The 23,306-nt window shown below is 44.0% G+C and overlaps 1 protein-coding gene across 1 annotated transcript in view; it reads right to left on the bottom strand.

Moving 5' to 3' along the window:
- The window catches only part of suco (SUN domain containing ossification factor), a 59,723-nt gene that overhangs the window by 18,074 nt on the left and 18,343 nt on the right, over window positions 1-23,306 (bottom strand). Inside the window, exons 2-12 of the mRNA XM_083767854.1 lie at window positions 16,307-16,421; window positions 13,333-13,455; window positions 10,575-10,981; window positions 9,282-9,437; window positions 8,637-8,823; window positions 6,648-6,759; window positions 5,167-5,294; window positions 4,192-4,259; window positions 2,968-3,075; window positions 2,295-2,400; window positions 218-238 (exon numbers count right to left, since the gene is read on the bottom strand). Coding sequence (XP_083623980.1) covers window positions 218-238; window positions 2,295-2,400; window positions 2,968-3,075; window positions 4,192-4,259; window positions 5,167-5,294; window positions 6,648-6,759; window positions 8,637-8,823; window positions 9,282-9,437; window positions 10,575-10,981; window positions 13,333-13,455; window positions 16,307-16,421 — 1,531 coding nt within the window. The remainder of the gene's footprint in view (window positions 1-217; window positions 239-2,294; window positions 2,401-2,967; window positions 3,076-4,191; window positions 4,260-5,166; window positions 5,295-6,647; window positions 6,760-8,636; window positions 8,824-9,281; window positions 9,438-10,574; window positions 10,982-13,332; window positions 13,456-16,306; window positions 16,422-23,306) is intronic.

Here is a 23,306-nt window from a genome sequence, read left to right as displayed (position 1 = left end):
ATTTTTAAATTTTATTATAATTAAAAAACTAAATGTAGGAAATGTGGTCGACTCCCGACCCACTTGTTTGGGAAACAGTGTTATAATGGATTCATCTTCCACATGCATTACACTATGTGTGCTGTGCTGTGCCACCCAAAGCTCAATCATCGATGCATATTATGCCCATTAAGGTGCGCTTCATTACACATCATATTCATAGAGAGAAGGGCGCTACCTTGATGTACTTGATGAACATCTGATGTGAGAAGAGGACAAGGCAGGGAGAAACAGAGAGGGGGGAAAGAGAGAGAGAGAATCAGTAAAAGGTTGATTCATGCCACAAGCAAGTAAAGTATGTGCTCACAATTTGTCAAATGTCTTTTTTACTCATAACACACTGTTGACTCAGTTCGTACTAATAAAAAAAGAAAAGTAGGGTAAATGATTTTCTTTGATTAAAATAAGTGTAAAATAGCTCTATATTATGACAGTACTCATTGCTATAGAGTTCAGCAACAGGGGTCTCCATGTCCATGTCCAGTCCCCACCTCGTTTATAAAACAGAAAATGCATATTCGGGTGGGGATTTCCAGTACATTTAATCCGATCAGGATAGAGACCTCAAACAGGATACACATTAAACAAGTGAAATTAGAAGTGATGACACCAAAACATTTGCAGACAAATCTGGAACACAAAAAAATGAAGCTGATAAATGGGAAATCTGCAATCTCTCCTCCTGATTGGCAGAAATGTTGTCACCTACCTGAACATGTATGTTCTGTTAAAAATCTGGACAGACAGGGATCCAGTTACTGAACAAACACTCTAGCCATGATTACTAGCATAATACAGAGCTTTAAACTTTTAACAAATAAAATAAAAACGTTTTGCTTTAACCACAAAATATCACTTACCCCACATTTAAGACTGTACAGGCAAGATACTAGCATCAGTTAAAGTGCAGTTAAGGTTGAACACTGCATGGTTTACTTTAGGCCATTTTACGATATGATCATGACAGGATCTGATGACCTTATCAGACTGTGAGAGTTGAATCAAGGCCAGCTATAAATTATGCTATGAAAATAGGCTACGACCTACATCAGCCGATGGGGCAATGTTTTACCTCAAGTAAACAAAAAAGGAGGGGAGGAAAATTTGGACCAAGTTTCTCCGCTTGGCAGAAGAGGACTGATATCATTCCGATATCATTTTTATCTGAAAAATGACTGCAACTAATTTATTGGTTTCAAGGGCCAAAGCAAAAGAGCTAACAATTATGTGTATGCGCAGTCAATCTACAACAGATTTTGCCACATCTTTGTTATGAGGTGGAAATCATAATCAGGGATGAGACAAATTGCAAATGGCCAATCTGGTGCAGTTTGGTCAAGTTTGAAAGAGGAGCACAAAAGACAGAAACACAGACACAAACACGGACGGGCAGGGACAGACGAACAAGTCGAGGACAGACACGACAAGACATAACAGGTTGGCGTAGGTTCAGTTCTTTAGAGGCGACTTAAAAGGAGACAACAGTTTATGTAATCAGGTTCTTTTCATGTTGTAACAGATCACACTTGGTCCAAATCAAATCAACGGCCACATACACATCTAACACAATTACTGATCTACGGGATTATTAACATTACACTTTAAACACACAGCGAGCAGCCGAAGCAACAGCGAAGGGACGAATGAGAGAAGGCGGGGACAGTTGAATGCAATTAGTATCCTAATTTGTTCGTAGGAACACTTCAAGGGCGAAGATCCACAAATGGTCAGCATGGCTTGTCCGTCCTTAATGCTTACAAAACACAGCTCTGTCAGAGACACAGCCTTACAAAAACAAACACGTTTCTGTGTCCAGGCAAAGGGATATTATACATGGATAAGTTACCATGAAGTCACGAGCGGGTCCCCTGAGCCATGTAATGTAGAGACTAGAGTATGTGTGGGTGTGAGAATGTGTCAGAGGACTAGAATGCACGTGATGTGTAGTAGGCCTCATACAGTTACCAACTAGGGGTGCACCGATAATGGTCAATAGCAGGCTGAATACTCACCGCCGTTACCCATACCGCACTCACACACGGTCATTACTTTTTATTCTTGAACGTACTCATTTAGCCAGTTAGAATGTAGGTGATTTGAGAGTAAATACTATACTATACTGAGAAGCATTCTGCCACGTGTCGTCGACTGTAAAAACAATGTATGACTTTTCAGAAGAGCCCTCCTACCAATGAACTATAACAGCATACATGAATGTACGTAGTGATCGGTTACACAGAAGAACAAGGCGCTACCTTCACATATTTGGCATAGAGCTGTTCGTCCAATGGGAAGCTCTGGACGGTGCGCTCGTCGCGGCCGTGGAATGTACCCAGCTTCACCCACTTGTTGGTTGGATATCTGTGGAGAGGAGAAGGACGGTGGAACAATGGTGTGGGGATTAGAGGAGAAGTGAGAGGCTGGTTGAGGTATACCCGGTTGAAACTAACGTCTTCAAGTGTGCAGTATTGTGTGTGTGTGTGTGTGTGTGTGTTATATTTGTGTGTTATGTCCAGGGGTGCACGGGTCACTTCACCCGACACCACAGTGTTGCTCCCTATTTTGAGGGAAGGATAACACGCAGGGCAGGCACATGCATAGATCTGCACGCAACAAGAATGCCTCAAACTTTTCAGTTCAGCTCCTATAATTCACGGCATTCCTTGAGAAGATTTACAAAGACTAAAGCTAAAAAAAACGAGTAATTTAATTTCCTATACAAACATGTTTCCTACTATTAATACCAGTAAATCTAAGTAAAATTAATCACTGCAAATGTGGTGAGGGAAGGTGAGCGGCGGAGAATCAACATGTGCGAATGAGCTAGCGAGACAACAGCCCTCTGGAGCGAGGAACGGCTTTTCCCCCCAATCCACTCCGCTCACATGCTCTGGTTGGTGTGTGCGTGTGTGTTGCATGTCAGTATACCTGTCACTGATTGACACCAGGAAGTCTTTGGGTGTGGATGAGAAGAGCTCAAAGTTAGCAATGTCCAGCTGCTTCACTTGAATAGGCTCACAGAGCTCTATGACAAACCTGGAGAGACACACAGACAGACACTTCAATGAGTGCATCCTGAAAACCTACGTGCTAATGCAGGGGTTCTCAACCTGTGGGTCGTGACGCCTCGGCCTCGGGGGGTCCCGGAATTATTTTGGGGGATTATTTTGAAATCCAGACGATAAAAAAAAAAAAAAAAAAAGACATGGTCAAAGCATTTCCGGGGGTCCCCAGCCAAAAACGTTGAGAAAGAAAGTGAGAAAGAAAACCCTTTCACTTGAAATTAGGGATGGGTCCGATTAATCGATTATCGTTGATAGGACCCGAAATCGATTATGAAAATTAATAATCGATAATCGTTTTTTTTTTTTTTCTTTTTTTTCTGTTTTTTTTTTTAATGAAAATCTGTTGGAAAGGCAATATTGTCATCCAAACAGGACAGGGCTATAGGCCTACCAAAGTGTGCCTGGGATGTGTCTGTGTAGCTGCATGACTGAGAGGAGTGAGTGGAGATTGATTCCAATCAAGATACAGGTTTGGAGGATTTAGCAGGTGTTGGGAATTTACCTAATCAGGCCTAGGCTGGGGTTGCTATGGTGATCAATTGGATCAACAGTGGTCCAGGGACCACCAGTGGTCCTCATTTAAAAGATGGAGTTAGTAACCAAATGGACCCTTATTAACTCTCAAGAGTTACAATTATTGTTAATCAACTACATCAGGGGTTCCCAAACTTTTTTGACTTAGGTACCCCTTGGGGGGAAGATTTCTTTTATTTGTAGGGTTCATTAAAAAAAAAAAAAAAAAAAAAAAGTACCCCCCCCCCCCCAAAAAAACGATTAATCGATTAATCGTTAATATTGAATTATACAAATCGATTTTCATTTTGGACACATTTACACATCCCTACTTGAAATCCAACCACATTCCTGGCGGTTTAAAAAAGATAACATGCAAATATAACTGCCCTCAAGGCTTTCCGGCTCCTGTGAAGAAGAACCCTGATAGACTCGTCCTGTCAAAAGTCCCCTAGAGAGAGTGATGTTTGCGTCAGAGAGAGAGGCGTGTGGGAGGGAGGGAAGGAGGGTGCTGGTACATGTGCTCTACGTGTGACAGGGTGCTGGTACATGTGCTCGTATACGTGTGACTCACCAAATTTTGTTGCTGCAGGGATTCAGCATATAAAGATCCATGTTCTCCATTAGAATAGCCGAGGTACTCTGAAGAGACAAGAGGATTGACACAGTATGTATAAAGGTGTTCAGTATGGGTGGGTGGCATAAATTATATTTGGCACACCACCTTCAGGGGTTTATGACGTACAGTATGTGAGTGTTACATAACAATACCTGGAATTTAGTCGCTTGACTTTGACTTGACAGCTAATTTTGGTTCTACAAACCTGGTTACATAATACTTAGAATACTGTGAGGCTGCCATGACAACTGAATTCCCCTTGCGGGATCAATAAGGATCTATCTGGATAACAGTCGCCTGCATTGTTTAGCGTGACATGATTTTCATCACACGGGGCAAACCGTCACCATCATGTTTTAAATACACTGTCGCACATCACTGAAATTGTTTAGTCTATCAACAAAATTAACACAGTCTATAAGAGATCCTAAAAGTAGTAAATGAGTGCTGGTGTCCATTTTTAACCCATTTAGACGTCCACTTCGACTAAACCCCACTTTTTCAGGATTCTAGCAGATCTACAAGCTCAAAACATAGATCATCTATTTTTGCTAATTCATCGTAAAGACATATGCAGGGCTTAAGAGGTTATAGAATTCCGGTTTGTTTTGCCAGTTTACCCATTCTGACCGGGCACCCATTTTGGTGTCAGCATCATGTTATGCTTTAGCTATTTAAAAATAGCAGATATACAAGCTCATATCGCGCCACCGAGTGGCGCGATACGAGCTTGTAGGTCTGCTATTTTTTGAAAAATCGAAGAACGACTGACATTTTTAGAATCTGATCTCAGGTCAGAATGGGTTAATCAGACCAGTGTGTGTCCAGTGGAAACCTCGTATGAATCTGATCTCAGGTCAGAATGGGTTAAACATTAAGATGTCCTCACGGCAACAGAAAAAAAAAAAGTAGACTTGTGTATTGTCGTACCTTGGCTTCATTGTTGGCCGAGAGTATCTTTGCGCCACACTCCACGGAGGCGTAGTTATTCTTGAAGCTTTTCTGGACTTTCTTCACGGGGTGGGGGCTGCCGTTGGTTGACGTATGGAGAGACTGGCCTAAATTAACACAACAAACGGGTGGCGTTAGAGCTGTGTCTGTGGGCAGGAGGTTTATGAACTAGGTTATGTAAAAGACATGTCATCACCTTCCTTTAGGGTGAATAATACATACAGGGCTTTATCACTGATGGCATCGCCTCTACTGTCCCCTCCAGGCAGTGGCGTGCATGTATGTTGCCATGTGTACTCAGTTATGCACAGAATGTAGGTCATCTATGGGAATGTCAAGGTAATGTTTGCAAATGTACTTGCTGTACCCTTCATGTCACAGCACTGATAAGATGTTCTTTAGAATGAAACCACACACACACACACACACACACACACACACACACACACACACACACACACACACACACACACACACACACACACACACACACACACACTTTTAAAAACCTGGTCGTCTGGGATGCCATGTGACAAAAAGGGTATTTTTCTGCCAATGTGCACAGCACACATATGTAAACGTACAGTGTGCTAACATCACTTTGTGTGCAAATGAAAAAGATGGTGGCTGTGACGAAGTTTCCTTCAAGACACTGAACCCATAACAGCTCCCCATGATGGCGATACCGTACCTTGCATGGTTGCCTCTGCCGTCAGTGTGAGTGTGAGTGTGTGTGTGTGTGTGTGAGTGAGAGAGAGAGGATGTAATGCAAATTGTAAAGCACGTTGGATAAAAGGTGATATAGAAATGCATATGAGGCCCAGGCCATAGCGTAACGGTCTGGGCACCGGACTGGTAATCCAGTCGCAGTGTGCCGCGGGTTCGACTCCCGGACCCGACACGGCCTTTACTGCATGTCATCCCCCCATCTCTCTCCCGTTTCCTGTCAGCCTACTGTCTGTCCCTTCAAAAATCAATAAAAGGCGTAAGCCGCAAAAAAATATCTTAAAAAAAAAAAAAAAAAAATGCATATGAGCAAAAGTACAGTTTTCTCTTTTAAAAGAAGGTTTATGGTTCACAAAATGAATGCATCGTCAAAGCATACATCCTGGTGCGTGCGTGTGTGCCCAGGCATATACGTGTCCGTAACAGTGTGTCCATGAAAGTAAGAGAAAGTGTGTATCTATGAATAACATTAAGCAAAGTGGTATGTTAGGTAACCGTTTGAGTGTTCACAAGTGTTTGTGTCTCTAAAACCCTTTGATCAGGAGCCATTAGAGGCAGTGCAAAATGAACAATAGTCACCAGGTTACAAAACTCACACACCAACACATGCTCCACTGACCACACACACACACACCACCGATGCAGAAACATTAAGAGAAAGAGTTGACCAATCAGTGTGTGTGTGCGTGTGTGTGAGCGTGTACAGTATCAAAGTGTGTGCAGTGTACCCTTACTCTTTTCCTTCTCCACCTCCAACACTTGCTTCTTCCACTCGTCAAAAGTGGGGATGTCTTCTTTAGCGGGCACTGAGGGGTCTGCTTCCGTTCCCACGCTGGCATCCACTGCCTGCAACACACACACACACACACACATTATAAGATTTTAGTCGATTAAATCTACAGTTTATTTTGTGGACAGAAGTGTATTTCGTCGTAATGGCTGATTTTACATTTGGTTGCATGCTGAAAATAGCACCGCTTGTAGATCTGCAATTTTCTGAGCGCAACACCTGAGTGCGACCATAAAATGACTGGTCTTCTACTGGATCTCTTCTCCACTAGTCTCTCCCTAACATTTTACTCTAGTTTATATTTGTTAACTAAATTCGTTAGTCATCATAGCTTCGTTTTTATTTAGTTTATATTCAGTTTTCATCAGTGAAAAAAGGTAGTCGACGAACATTTTTCGTCATAGTTAGACTTAAAAGCGCTGATATGGTTCCTTCTTCGCATTTGAGTAAATGGTGCACTGTGACTGGCCAGTCGCTGTGATTGACAGCCTACACCTAAACCTAACCCTAACCTTAACCTCAGTAAAACTATACCTAAACCTAACCCTAACCTCAGTAAAACTATACCTAAACCTAACCCTAACCCTAACCTCAGTAAAACTATACCTAAACCTAACCTCAGTAAAGCATACCTAAACCTAACCTCAGTAAAACTAACGCAGTGGCTGGGGGGCGTTTCCAAGAACCCGAATGCGAAGAAGATACCATATTAGCCTTAAAAGCCATCACTATAAATGATAGAATCAGCCTCCTAATAGGTTTATCTCTTGATGTTGGAGCTACAAAGTGAGGACAGATAATCTAATATGACTAATATGTTACTTCTATTTCTAGCTGCACTGAGTCGACAGATAATCTAATATGACTAATATGTTACTATTTCTAGCTGCACTGAGTCGGAGGTAAATTCTAACTCCTCACGCATGACATGAGTCATGACAACACACTATATGGTAGGGTTGTGAGTGAATAGATGACTGGACTGGAAAAACATACCGTATAAGCGAGTTCGACACAATCTGCTCTGCATACTGAGATGGTATTAAAAGGGATGCAGTTTGTGACATAAAAGATACAAGCCATCAATTGCAGCCGTTATTAAATGGTCTTTAGAGTTTTGCACTAGGTGGATATTTGGTTCTAAAACCTTGTATTGAAACTGCAGTAATTCTAGAGACAAATGCCATTCATAGCACACGGCTAAGCTAGCAGCTAGTCTAATGGCCTCTGCAGCATTGAGGTGTGTTGGCCTGTGAGTAATGTTAGGTTGGATTATATAAGCAACACAGCTAGAGCCCAGGATGAACTACTATGAGCCTGCAATGCCATCAACACAGAAAGCTGCTAATGTGAACACAGAAACGGTCAGACTTACAGGCCGAAACAGTCTGACTATACCGCTAATTTCAGCACTCACGTTGTCCAACAATGAAATGTTCATAATCGCACTACACTTACAGACATGAAGTCCTCCACACCAACCGTCCATTCCAGAAGATTGAAAGCAAGTAGTCAGTTTTTGGCAGCTTAAACATTCATGAGACTGTTCTTTGGTAGGGTGCGTGTGTGACGTACTGTGTGTGTGTGCGTGCATGCATGCATGCATGCATACATAAAGTGGTTCATCTGGGCAAGCATCCAAGCAAAGCTCTGCATCCCTCGTTAGACACATACTGTACACTGCAACGATCATCTCAACTCAAAACCACAACTGCACTCTTCCTTCTGGCCAGTCACTAGCAGCAATTTATTTTCCCAGTAGATTAGATATGTTTTTTGGGGTTTTGGGGGAAAAACATGAAAATGTTTGAGACATAGAAACATTGGTTTTTCAGAAAACTGTCAGGATTTAGAAGGCATTTGTAGAATCTTTTCTCGGGTCAGAAGGGGTTAATTAGTAAATGTGAAATAAAGCGAGGCTGCCGTAGTGTACCTGCTGCTCTTGGTGTGGGTGGGAGGCGTTGGCTCCCTGGTCCTGGTCCGACAGGCCGCCATGGTCCTGGTCCGACAGGCCACCATGGTCCTGGAGCCGCTCCTGGTCCACGTCCTCCACGTCAGGAGCAGAGCCACCGGGGAGCAGTTCTGACGACGACGGGCCATCTATGCTTCCCACATCCACGCTACGCAGGGCAGAGGGGGGGGGGGAAGGACCGATGGAGAGGAGAGAACGGTGAGGAAACAGTCCATTTGAACACACACACACACACACACACACACACACACAAGAAAGACAGCTCATTGTATTCACCTGACAATATATCAGTTAGTACTTGTTGTGAGCGAGCAACTCGCCCGAAAAAGAAAAGTAAAAAAAAAAAAAGTTGAAACTAAATAAATAATAAATAAAAAAGCTTATACAGTAGGACAGGAGAGCAAGGCCAGCGGACGATTGGCTGAGCGTAGCAGAGGGAGGTGTGGCTTTGTTGTTACCTTGTTTTACCCATCTCTGTGTTCCGATTGGCTGCTGTGGGGTGGAGGAGGCGGGGGGGGGGGGGGGGAGGGGGGGGGGGGAGGGGGGGGGGAAGGGAGAGGCAGAGGGAGTGGGTGGGGTCGGGGGTGGGCGTGTTCCACAACTCACCTGGGAAATGGGCTGCCAAAGGGAGTGTTTTCACAGGTTGCCAGTTTTGGGGGAATGACCCCGCACTGCGAGTCAGTGAGCTCAGCAGAGACAAAGCTGTCTACAGGGGGGGGTTGGTCTCCAGCACTGGCAACCTCTAGAGGGGCCCACACTGCACTGAGGGAAAAGAAAGGACATGATGCCGTTTACCACAGCTCCTCCGAGAGAGGAGGATGGAAGGGAGCGATAAACAGAGAGACAGAGACAGAGACAGAGAGAGACAGAGACAGAGAGAGAGAGAGACAGAGAGAGAGACAGAGACAGAGACAGAGACAGAGACAGAGAGAGAGAGAGAGAGAGAGAGAGATAGAGAGATAGAGAGATAGAGAGATGGGGGACAAGGAAGGATTTAGGGCGTGAGAATGGAGCGACACGGAAGGCCGATTGAGACAGAAGTAAAGAGCAGGAGGGGGTCACAGTGGATACACACACAGTGAGGGATGAATGACGAGGAAAGAGGAGATGGAAAAAGAGGGAGTTTGGGGGGGGGGGGGGGGGGGGTGGAAAGAAAGGTAGGGAGGGGGTGAGAGTGAGAGAGAGTGAGTAGTGGAGGGGGGGGGGTAGAGAGGGGATGTTGTAGAGGTGTCTGGTAGGGTAGCTGAAGAGCAGGGCTTAAGCTGAAATGTCTGAAATGTCCTGGAGACGACGGCCATGTTGAAAACGCATTTGAACTGTAGACGTTGGTGTTCTCCGTACACCTGGGAGGCATCTCATCTCAACTTTCCACCAAATAACCAGTGAAGGGTCCCGTGTCCGAATAAGTCACCAATTCCACCAATTGGTTACTTGTGTGGGGGGGTCAAAGTCCACAAGATCTTAAGATAAGGGCGGTGCGTGGGAAATCACAGAACCGCGCAGAGACTCCACAATGTCCGAGATGAGGACCAAGATAACACACCTTGAAAGTCCGAACCCAAACTCTTCCGTTTGCATTCAGGCATACTTGCCGGATAAACAGTTCCCCCAGAAAAGTCAATCAAATAAACAACTGAAAGGGAATAAAAGTTAAGCAACAAAAACTCAAAGAAAACAAACAAAAACTCAACAAATGCTAATCATTAAACATAAATAAAATCAAAACTTAAATGAATCGTACTTGAGGGTTGAGGTTGGCTTTAACCACCATAAGAGGATCAGCATCACTCAATCATTTAAAGTGGAAGTGACTCTTATCTGCAGTTAAAGCCAACCTCTTCCAACAGCCCAGAGACCCTACCAGAGGGCCCTGGTGTCAGTAGTACGAACGCAGCTTACCCTGTGTGGGGCGGTCCGCTGCTACTGTGTGAGGTAGGTGTGTCTTGGTGCTCTTCTGGGTCTGGGAGCGAGGCCGAGCCGGGGATGGGTTGCGTGGGAGGTGGGGCTTCTTCGCTGGGGAGCTCTGCCGGAGGTGGAATGGGCGGGGGTTCTGTAGAGCCCTGGTCATCCTGGGCCGGAGGCGAGTCAGGGGCCGGGGTCTGGGTGGGGGCGGAGGTGGTAGGGGAGGCTGGAGGTGCCTGGTCCTGGGTCTGTGTCTGGTCTTGGCTGTGGTCGTGGAGGTCCGAGTCATTGTGGAGATGTGGCTGGGGCTCTGGCTCAGCAGTAGCAGCAGGTACATGTTCAGGTTCTGGGTCAGATTGGACTTCCTCCTCCAACACCACCACAGCCTCCACTGGATTCACAGTCTGATGAGAGATGACACAAACACATTCATGGATTCATAACGGATCAAAATAACTATTTGAGCTATGATTCTTTCAGGGTTTTTACAAAAGTTTTTTGTAACCCATTTTTTCACCCAGTGTCAATTGTCTAATCTAATGTAATCCTGGGCACTACACTCCCTCTACCAACCTGGGGAGAGCAACGGACTGACCTCATGCTTTGCTTGTTTTTTTACCCCCTTCTCCCCAATTTATTAGTTATGCCAATTAATTCCTCCCCACACAGTGTTGTCACTGCCATCATCCTACTGACTCACGTGCCAGTGAGGAGCCCCATCGGGAGGATGTAGACTAGAGCCTTCATCCTACTCCTCCCGCCCAACACTCCCCTCTGACCGGTGCATGCCGTCCTCTTTATTGTTATAAAGGGTCGCTAGCCTCTCCTATTATACAGCTTTTGGTGTGTGTGCACAAACTTGGTCCTACACAAACCTTAAATTCCCATTGACAATGAATGGAGAATTTTACGTCATAGTGTCTGAGCAAATACACAGTGGGCGGTGCGTGCGTGCGTGCGTTAAATGCCATGTGGGTGAAAACAAACCGAGGGAAACTGTCCTAAATCTGGCTTATACATTAAATACATGAAGTAACCAGTGTGACAAATAACTGTCCTAAATCTGGCTCATACATTGAATACATAAAGTAACCAGTGTGACAAATAACTGTCCTAAATCTGGCTCATACATTGAATACATAAAGTAACCAGTGTGACAAATAACTGTCCTAAATCTGGCTCATACATTGAATACATAAAGTAACCGGTGTGATATAAATAACTGTCCTAAATCTGGCTCATACATTGAATACATAAAGTAACCGGTGTGATGCAGGGTGTCACACCTGCGTCAGTGACAAGAGTACAGTCTAACCCATTCTGGGCGGGAACCCCTTTTGATGTTTTAAGCATTATGTCATACAAGTGTAACGGTTTGATAATTAAATGTAACTGTTACTCTTTTTTATATTACGGGTTATGAATGATCTCCTCTTAGGACACAACTGATAGTGGAGTGGAAAGCAAGGAAATAGCCTAAATAAGCAGCAGAAAGCAGTCAGAAGCAAAGCTCACGTCAACCTTTTATCTACGGTTCTGGACTAGGAATCAATATATACAAACAGAGTTGAATGAAATGGATGAATGAATGAACCCAATGTCCGTTAAACTCCCTCCAAAGTAAAGTAGATATGGTAAAATAAACGTAATCCATCCCCGAAGCGAACGTAATCCAATGTATATACTCCAAACGAAGAGGGAGTAGAAAACCCTCGGATCCTCGCGGGACGTTGAAATAAATAAAAGATGAACGGTCTCACCGGTTGCAGAACGTCTGGCGCCTCTCCCCACCGTGAGCGTTATCGTTCATACGTATATCTATAGCCTTCTTTAGTAGAGATATTTAGAGAACAAACGTGTCCAGGTCCCTCGTAGACTCCCTGTTTGTTTGGCTGTCTCTCTCCCTCTACTTCCCGCGGGCCGGCGACCAACGCCTCTTTTTTCGTGCGTCAGCTGGCCTCGGACCCGTCAATCAAAATAATCCCCTCAAATCATAACATAGGCTTTCAAAACACCCCTTAAACAATAACAAAATAAAACATCTTAGGGCCTTACCCTTAAGGGATGGCGTTAATTAAGGACCATTATATATATATGTGACATACCCTTTTAAATGCCATAAATAAAATAAATCCTTTTCTTAACTTGTGTGGCAGCGCTACACAAGGTCAAAAAATATATATATATATATATATTGAAAATGTGGCGCAAATCTTTGAATATATTCTTTCAGAGCGAACATTTTTAACTCAAATATTTGCTTCTGAGGGGTTCCAGGAATAACATATTTTCAGATGGGGGTCGGCGGCCAATTACATATAATTTTTGGGGTCCTTGACAAGAAATATTGAGCACCACTGATACAGAAACATGAGGTATTTCAGAAAACGGTCAGAATTTAGAAGACATTTTTTTAATTCAGGCCTAAATGGGTTAATGTGGTGTTGTTCACTCACACCCATCATTAAGTGTTTTGTACTGTTAGAAAAGGGAGCAGGTGTACTGTAACTGTACGTACTGGTGGCTGAGCCAAGCGGCCTTGTCCTCAGGTAGTTGGTATCCAGGTGGGGGGTTAAGGGTGACACAAGATAGGGCCCAGTCTATTTTATGTCATGATGATGTACGACGATAAGAGTGCACCTCACTTCACACAGGTGTGATTTATTGTTTGGCATTCATAAATAATGATGGTTATGTGAAGATCACTCATCAGCCCAGGGATGTCTGTCTGTCTGTCTGTCTGTCTGTCTGTTACCTGTTCATTATCGTCTTGGTGTATGTGGTGTGCTGGCAGCTGATCTGATACAGGTACGTCAGCTGCCCCCTGCTTCTCCTGTCCAACATCGTCTGTTATGTGTGATGCCCATTCTTCCACCGCCTGGATGAAAACAATTTGACAAACCGTCAGACATAAGCACAATATATATCCACAAATACTTTCAAGATGAACAAATCAATTACATTATACCAAAGGTTGAGTTTCTTCTACATAAACACCCCGAGGTCGACTTTAATCCGAAGATAATGGGCCATTTAGTTTAACATTTAAATAACGTGTTCAAAGGAGCAAGACGATCCAGTTGGGTTAGAAGTCACGGGAGGAGATCAAGTGCTTCAGGAAACACAAGCACACATACAGCTACACCTCGACACAAACGCAGGGCATCGAGTTTGCATCTCAAGTTGTGAAATGGCCTCTTGTTGACTGATGGGAGGGAAGAGACAAAGGCAGCGCTATTGTATCACTGACAGACTGACGGGCCCGTTCGATCACCCTGGAGCGTCCGTTTGCTGCTGGCTGGCCCGCAAACAATGAGCCCCCTTCATGTGTGTACACATACCTATGCATACACATACACACAGAGAGACCCTATTCATGGACACTGAGGGGACAAAAACCCCAATTATTTCTAGGCTACAGCACTAACACAAATTAATTTCCATATGCTTTTTGCTACAATTACTGCAACAATTACATTTAGATATTCTTTCTTGAAGTTAGTCAGTCTCATTGTGCAGAATTGACCGATCTGCCTGTAGTCCTTTGCTGACCATTTCTGATACTGGCCCTGAAATCTTGCAAAATGTAATTAAACCACACCTTTGATGATGTTTTATCTAAACCTTTTGCCATCAAAACATTTGGTGAGCCATTCCCACCGTCAACTTCTTTGTATCTACAAAAGCTACAAAGTGTCGCCACTCGCCAGCTACACTGCTGCCGAGTCACACTGAAGTGTTGCGCAACACACTCATTGACATCCAGCGTGTGTTCCGACAATCGAGGAAAAATATCAAGGCTTGGGTATTAAAGAGAACGGGGAACTGTCGGCCAAAGTGTCGGCCATCAGCCAGTATCTTCATGTAACGTCCAGTGGAGTAAAATAAAGCGTTGACAACCTATCAACCTATCCAACAGGGTAGGAACAGCTGGAATTTCATCCAGGGCGTTGGCATTATTGTCTTCGCCTACGTAGTCTCTTCTCCTATCTGTTCTGAGCCACTATAGAGGATTAACCACCACTTAACTAAAGACGAGCACTGACCTCGCATCAGCTCCACCCTCCCTTCAAGACCTTAATTTGCTTAGCTCTGGAACAGAACCCATAGACGGAGCTGAGATGGATACGTTTCCTGCTTCAGTCGGTCAGTAAAAGCCCAGAGGACTGAGTGGAGAGCAGGGAGAACTCGCTGAACCGTGATCCCACAGAGCCGACTATGACCCAATACTGCCACCGCCGCAATCACTCTTAGGGAGAAGTCGTGATGGCAAATCTTTCGCACCTTTTTCTGGCTTGCCATTGGAATTGTAGTAGCCTACATTAGCGCTCTGTGTACGTGATTTGTCACATAAATATCTAATGTTATATGTTGTGATTTTATGGATACTGGTTGCCTTAAAAAAAAAAAGTAGTGTCGTGCTGGGCAGAATCCCTGGCATATCAGGGAGGGTCTTTCTTCTTTTTTTTTAAGTGGGCATAAAAACACTTTACATTAAGTCTGTCATTTAAACAAAAACAGTATAAGAGAAAATAATACATACATTTTGATATTGAAGTTGTACGATAATTTCAGGAAAAGGGAATTTTTACCAACATGGTGCAAATAAGGCATTCTGACCGGGCACCCATTTTGGTGTTGGCATCATGTCGTGCTTTAGCTATTTAAAAATAGCAGATCTACAAGCTCATATCGCGCCACCGAGTGGCGCGATACGAGCTTGTAGGTCTGCTATTTTTGAAAAGTCGAAGAACGAGTGACATTTTTAGAATCTGATCTCAGGTCAGAATGGGTTAATCAGACCAGCTTGTGTCCAGTGGAAAACCTCGTATGAATCTGATCTCAGGTCAGAATGGGATAAGGCACACTACATGACAGCCTCTCTGATGTACATGGCAGACAAGATGTGTTACCAGTGCCTTCTTGTTCGCATGTGTTACTACATGTTGGTTATAGAGTTACAGAGACTTAAGTAACCTCCCTCTGCTAGTGCTAACGGAGCAGCTTGCATGACCCCAAATGAATGAATAGAATCAACACACACGCACGCACGCACACACACACACACACACACACACACACACACACACACACACACCCACCCCCCATCATCACCCTGACACATCGGATATGCGCCCTTTTCAGTTTTGCCACTCACACCGTCACCACAGGCAGCCAAACACGGCAGTGTTATGAAATCAGGTTGCACACTTCACAATTTGTGCCATGTTGTTCATTACATCCGCAGTGTGATAGAAAAAAAGGTCATGACATGATGGATAACAAACCATTTTCATTTCAGACGGTGCACGTTGAATTGAGTCTACTGTTTTGCGTGTTTTTTTCATTATTTCCTTTCATAAATGAACGCTGGTGTTGACTGATATTAACCAAAAATACCTAAGGGCTCCTGGTATGACATTATTATTACCGGTACATAATATTAATTACACTTATATACAGAAGAAGGAAAACAATGTTCCACCCACCCACACACAGTACTATAAATAAACAATACAGTGTGAATGCAGGTGTTTGTATTTGTAAGTGTACAACATCACAACAAAGAAAGACATTGTTCTGTGGAAATCTGATGGAGACCTCCTGCCGGCCACACAAATAAACATGTGGACCCCCACACACACACACACACACACACACACACACACACACACACACACACACACACACACACACACACACACACACACACACACACACACACACACCTTGTGCTGCGTGGAGTCCTGCTCCTGGTGTTGGTCACGTGGGTCAACGTCCCCAGCAGACTGACCCGGACCAGTGGAGATCTGCTCTGAACAATGCACATGTTGACTGGGGTACCTGAAGAACACACAGAAGGGGGTACAGAACGTTAGCACTTAGCACGGCACACACACAAGACATCACACACAGTTATTGAAAGCACAACTGAAGCTGATGATATGCAACAGGAGTGTGCAGGAGGCAGACATGGCAGAATTCCCACAGTGATAATTAATCTCCCGAGTGTGAAAATCGTTAACAAAGCACGAGAGGGAGTGCGTTAAGGTGAATAACATCCCAGCTGGCAGGTGCAGGCCTGCCAGAGTGTTAAAACGACGTTGATAGATGTGGTCGTGTGGCAAACAAGACGAAAACTGTGAAAGCTGCTCTCCATCATGCTCGTTTGTGTACCTATACTTCAACAATAAGAGTTGCAAGTAAATATCCCCTGTCCTCTCTCTCTCTCTCTCTCTCTCTCTCTCTATAGACGAATCCAGGAACGGGTCTCATGGTCGCAGCTTACTTATTACCTGTAGGCGGACTCAACATAGCTGCGGGTTTAAACCCTCACTCAACACTAACATTACAAAGATGACCAGAACATCGGGATGAACCTGTGTAGTTTATGGCTGCTCCAACAGTAGTGGCAACTGGCCCAGGCCGTAGCGTAACGGTCTGGGCACCGGACTGGTGATCCAGTCGCGGTGTGCCGCGGGTTCGACTCCCGAACCCGACACGGCCTTTACCGCATGTCATCCCCCCATCTCTCTCCCGTTTCCTGTCAGCCTACTATCTGTCCCTTAAAAAAAATCAATAAAAGGCGTAAGCCGCAAAAAAATATCTTAAAAAAAAAAAAAAACAGTAGTGGCAACATTAAAATAAAATTAAAACGGAATGTCAAAATATCCACGGCGGTGGCTGAGACCAGAGCCATTGAGTAATGGTTGAGACGAAGCAGTGAAAGGTCCTGAAAGATACATAACGTCAGTCTTACCCAATACCTAGCCCTGAAACATGACTGCCATGATGATTATCATGACAGTCATGCAGTAACTGCACCCTGTTTTTGGCGCTCGCTGCATTTACAAGATTTCCGTATATATAAACATTCAGATTTCAAATATAAAGTACTCACAATTTGTCCCACGGGTGTTAGTTAGTAGCAGGACCAGCAATTAGAATTGCTGCATCCCGCGTTGTTTAATAAAAAGCATTTTTATCATAGCTCCCCGGCTACTTTTTTCAAACGGGGTTGTTTGGGAAATCCACAGTTGCACACCGGGAGCGCACTCGCCTATTAGTCTGTATTGGCAGGGCGGTCAGCGTACCTATATCGAACACACCGAGTGCCACCCTACTCCCGACCGATAGGGGCGCGTAGTTGAAAGCCAATGGCAAAATAACAGCTCGGATAAAAATGCTTTTTATTAAACAACGCGGGATGCAGAAATTCTAATCGCTGGTGCTGTAACTAACACACACCCGTGGGACAAATTGTGAGTACTTTATATTTGAATTCCGAATGTTTATATATACGGAAAAGTTGTAAATGTAGCGAGCTCCAAAAACAGGGTGCAGTTTCTTCATGACTCTCGTATGAATACGAGAGTCATGAACCATGGCTAACCCAATACCCAATCTTTCAGTTTTATGAAGACAAGGCTGCTGTACTTTATACCTCATACTTTAAATGCAATGTTCCAACAGGCTTTGTAAAGAGATATTTTTCCTTTACCATATCTATCTCTCTCTTTTTCCTTCTGTTCAAATTTAGAAGTGCATAAGCGACAGCGTCATAAGCAAGTAAACTAAGGTGTCCACTTAAACCTGCTGCTCTATGTATTAAACCTTCCACTTCTACCCCGGATTTGAACCCGGTTTCCTGCACAAGTCCTGACATTTTTACCATTGAACTTAATAGAGCTTGCTCAGGGGATAAATTGAATTGGTGTCAGATCCTGTGTCTAGGTGAGACATGACCTTTGACGCAATCTAAATGTCTCAATAGAAGAGCAGGGAGACCAAATACAACCACCCTAATTGTACAATTTATATTGTATTAGCATTAGCATGCTCTACCTTAAAAATTAGACAAAAACGAAATTACATTTTATTCATTAAAAAGTTGCATAGTTTAACATAGATACATAGTTTAAAAGTTACATAGTTTAAAGTTGCATAGCTTTAAATACCGTAAATAAAGTCCAGAAGAGGAAACATGTACCACTAAGAGAAGAAAGCCCATGTCTAATGCACTCTGAGTTGGAATAAATTTGCAGACCTTGAGAGACCAGAATTTGAAAACTCTACAGTGTAACCTTCACCTACATACAGTAATGCAAAAACGAATTAATTAGAGAGAGAGAGAGAGAGAGAGAGAGAGAGAGAGAGAGAGAGAGAGAGAGAGAGAGAGAGAGAGAGAGAGAGAATGGCGCAAAGGGGAGAGGAGACAAGGTCAGGAGAGGAGACAAGGACAGGAGAGGAGAGGAGACAAGGACAGGAGAGGAGACAAGGACAGGAGAGGAGACAAGGACAGGAGAGGAGGGGGGGCATCAGAGAGGCAGATAAGGAAACAGAACAGATTGAAATAGTGACACAAGAGGGAGGAGGGCATAACAGCTGTGTTTATCTTATCTTTGGGGGTAAAGGTAGAATGATGTGGAGAAAGGAAAGGGGGTCTGTGTGTGTGTGTGTGTGTGTGTGTGTGTGTGTGTGTGTGTGTGTGTGTGTGTGTGTTTTGGTGGTAGGGGAAATAGATTTTGTTTTTAAGTTTTGTCTAAACTTGCCCAAATTGCCTTGACAGTGACACCCAGCATGTTTGCTTACTCACTGCACTTTAACGTACTGTTGCTCAACCTTTAGCCCAGTCATGCCTCAGTAGATACGGTAGCTTTAGGCACTTTCAACCTAATCCCCATTTTGAGCATGTCAGGTGAAAATCAAAAGTTCAAATATTTCCATGGGCAGCGGTGGCCTAAGGGTTAGAGGAGCGCCCTTGTTGCCGAAAGGTTGCCGGTTCGATTCCCCGGGTGGGCAGGAAAAATCTGGGTGGGGAAGTGATTGGTCATCACTCACCCAACACCGCTGAAGTGCCCTTGAGCAAGGCACTGCTCCAGTGGAGCTAGTGCTTTATGACCAAGATTGAGGTCGTACTGGTCAGCTCCCAGGTTTTAATGTGTGTCTGTCTGTGCGTTTCTATGTGCAGGGCGTTGCTGAAAATGAGCTACTACCCTGGGTAAATAAAGGGGAAAAAATAAATAAGAAATAAGAAAAATCGCGGTCACTTCATGCCGTACATCGGCTGTTTATTTTTTATTTTTTGAAAAATCTTGAAAGTGTGAGAACTACTTATTTAGAAGGCATTCGTAGAATCGGCCTCAGGTCTGAATGGGTTAAGTAAGAGGTATGCGAGTAGTTATTGCGCTCTGTCACTGGCAGATTGAGTTAAACAGAAAAGATCCACCTTGGAACAGATAGGTCTCTTTAACACACACAGAGTACACACACACACACACACACACAGAGTACACACACAGAGTACAGTGGGCCTATTCTCACCAGCTCTTACCAAGTGAGGCCAAGTCAGGATACTTTCAAGTTTCAAACAAGTTTCTTAATCAGAGCCGGTATAGATTACCCACGTCTTGAACCGCTCTCCATTTATTGTGGAACGTAAACTTTACTTTACTACCACATGTTGAAATGTGCCTTTGGCCCCACTGTTGTACATTTAGATACCGACTAGGTAGGCTACAGTAAACTGAACGCATGATTAAAACCACACAAGACAAATAGACAATATAAGCCAACAGAGGGTTCAAGGGAAAGGCCTTTTGGGCACAATTAAGTAACGTTTAAAAGAAACAAATCAAGGCTCTTGGGGTGTGTAACACAGCCGCCAATTTACGTATTTCTCCTCTGTAAATATAGAATTTCATTGATTGTATCAATGTGTAAATTAATAAGTCGATTGAAAGTTGCAGGTCCGGTTTACAAAGCCAAAACAACAAGTTAGTAACAACAGCTGAACAGCAGCTGTCGCCAGCGGCTGTCATCTCCAAAGACGGAGTAAGAGCCACTATAGAGGCTGCGATGCAGACGCCATGTGATCCTGAAACCTGATCACTTCACCTTGACTGTCACTGGACTGGACACACATCACTGTCTGAAACACAGCAGCCTCACACATGAACATGCATGTCAGCACCATGCTGATGATGGCCGCGCCCCCACTGGGCAGTGGGCACTGGCTATGCTGAGTGACGCACAGTCACACACTACTATACTTATACTTATACTATACTATACTGTAAGGAGGACAATCGTCAACATTAGGACAGCAGTTTTATGAATACTTGAAACATTTTGGGCTTTTTCTTTTTTTTTTACAGTGAGCCTAAACACTATCTTTAATGTGTTATCAAGCAGTCTCTTCATGAATTTTGTCAAATTATCTTCAACAGTGACACAAGTTAATAAAACAGACTATACATTAAGATCACCTACTGTAACGCATGAAATGGAGGAGATTAATTGCACAATGCACACCAACCAACCAATACCATGGGAGCTGTTGTGCCATGGCCAAGTCACCGGCGTGTTCTCCGCCAAAACAAGCCTTGTCCTTGGCATTTGTCTTAGCTTCATGACCTCAACACCGGCCTGGTATGCTGGCCGGCGCAATGCACACATCAGTGCTAACTATCTCATCTCAGTAGCACATGATCCAAGTATCCATCCCTGCTGATGTTGCAATGCGGACAAGTGCCCATATGCTTAACACCTTATAATGTACACTGTCCATAGGGGCCGGACAGTGAGAGAGGGCTCCACTGAAGGAAACCCGAGAGCCCTGAGGCAACGCACAGATATTTGAGGGTGGGGGCGAGGTGTATAATATGAACCGTGGACACTGGCTAAACTTAGATTCATAGCTTTGAACTATGTACCGTTTCAAATGTCATACAGTATATAGCATTAGGAAGAATGGGGGTTATATATGGTCGTATAGTGGTGGTCAGGGGAGGGGGGGTAAGTTAACTGGCCTAGGAACAGAAAACACTGGCGTCTGATCACATTACCAGTTCCCAATACCCAACATCCAACAGGACCTATGGTTCGACTCGGACCATAATACTTTGTTATCGTTGGGTAAGATTTTGTCCACAACTCCATGCTGTATTGATATGGTATCATAGGAGACATAACACTCAAACAATCAAAATAATTGTGTAGTCTTCTTGTACATTAATCAATTAAGTGATCTATATATTGGGTACATTTGGTTACCAACTCTCCATCATTTAGCTGGGGACCCTGTCCAGGACCACTGGTGGTTCCAATACCACTGGTTGAGAACCACTGTTATATAGAGTAGACATAACTTTAACCAATTTTACTAAAACACGGCATGCAACCCTTGCCCAAACTAGAACGGGGTATGGTGGTGGTGACTCTACTTTTTCAGTTTAAAAAATAAAGTCGGGAGGAGTAGGACGGAGTCTCCCGGTGGGGGGTCCTCAGTGACAACACACAGAAATGTGTGTGGGTTGGAAATAATTGGCATAGCGACTAAATTGTGGAGGGAAAAGGCGTAAAAAGTGAATGTGATGATGAGGCCGAGGGAAGATCAGAAAGAGGATGTTAGGCTGCATTCCTGCTCATGTAGGTTGAAAAAGATGGGCCAATCCGCGGAATAGCAGCCTTGGGGCTGGGCTTTGAAAATGGAAGTTCAAACAGAGGACCAAATGAAAACAGATACAAACTAGAAAAAGTGCCCTTCCGGGCACAGGTCTCCACCAGGTTATCCACAGATCCGTGCAGTTAGAGGTAAAAACACTTTTCGGCCAGTTATAGCGCCACCTTGAGGCTGAGTTGAAATTGTTCATGTGGCATTTCGTCCTCGGCCTAGTGGGAATGTGGGTGCACAATTTCACGGAAATCACGCGATGTGTTCATGATTTGCAGCATTTTGTTTGAAACTGAGCACTCCTGTGAACTTTGGAAGCCAATCTTAACCAATCAGGATGGAGTCTGATAAATCTGAAAGACCTGTTTTGTTGAATGGCTCTAGAGAGACTGTGTACCAATTTGCGTGATGTTTGGACAAAATCTGTAGGTGTACTGTGCAAAAACTTGTTTTGCACAAAGCGGCCTCCTGGTGGCGCTATAACAGGCCGTTCTGGAAAGTTTGGGGCAGAGGTTCATGGTTGGCATCCAGGGAGTGTGTGTGCAAAATATGGCATCGACCGGGTTAACGGTGGCCGAGATTAGCTGTTCACGGACACACGGACACACGGACACACACACGGACACACGGACACACGGACGGACACGCGGACGGACGGAGTGCAAAACATACTCTCCCCACATGCCTTCGGCCTGGTGGAGACAATGAGCTGAAAGGAAACAACATGCCACCTGAATGTGGAACGCGTAACCATTGCCACTACAAAAGGTTAGTGAGACTTTTTGGGCTATTTGCCCATTTCTTTTACCTATATTTGTTTTACTTTTGTTAATAACAAGTGTTGTCATAATCTAACCTGTTGTGGTAATAATACCCAAATTCACTCTGGCAGATTAGCCTACCCGGCTAGTTACAATCATAATAAGGAGGTTGGTGTATCCCCAGATTCCCCACTGCCAGCCTCCTTTCAATGACCCAGTGACACACATACTCCCTGGCTCCTCTTCAACCTCAGAATATCTCACCACACTTCACCCCCATTAGAGCTTCACATAATATAAGGTTTCCAATTATTATCGGGGCTCATATTCCCGATGCCCCGATGTGACACATATATTATATACGGCCAGTAAGAAGCAGAGAAAGGAGACTATTTGAATACGTAATATGGTTAATTTGACCTAGTCAGAATATATAGTAGTATACATACTACATACTAGGAGGTCATTCAGTTTTGTTGAGTTCAGTGGTTGTAGAACGTATACAAACAACAC

The sequence above is a fragment of the Protomyctophum parallelum genome (assembly GCF_964188405.1).
Source record: "Protomyctophum parallelum genome assembly, chromosome: 6".
NCBI lineage: Eukaryota > Metazoa > Chordata > Actinopteri > Myctophiformes > Myctophidae > Protomyctophum > Protomyctophum parallelum.
The sequence above is the reverse complement of the archived record's forward strand: the minus strand, read 5'-3'. Positions and strand labels throughout refer to the sequence as shown.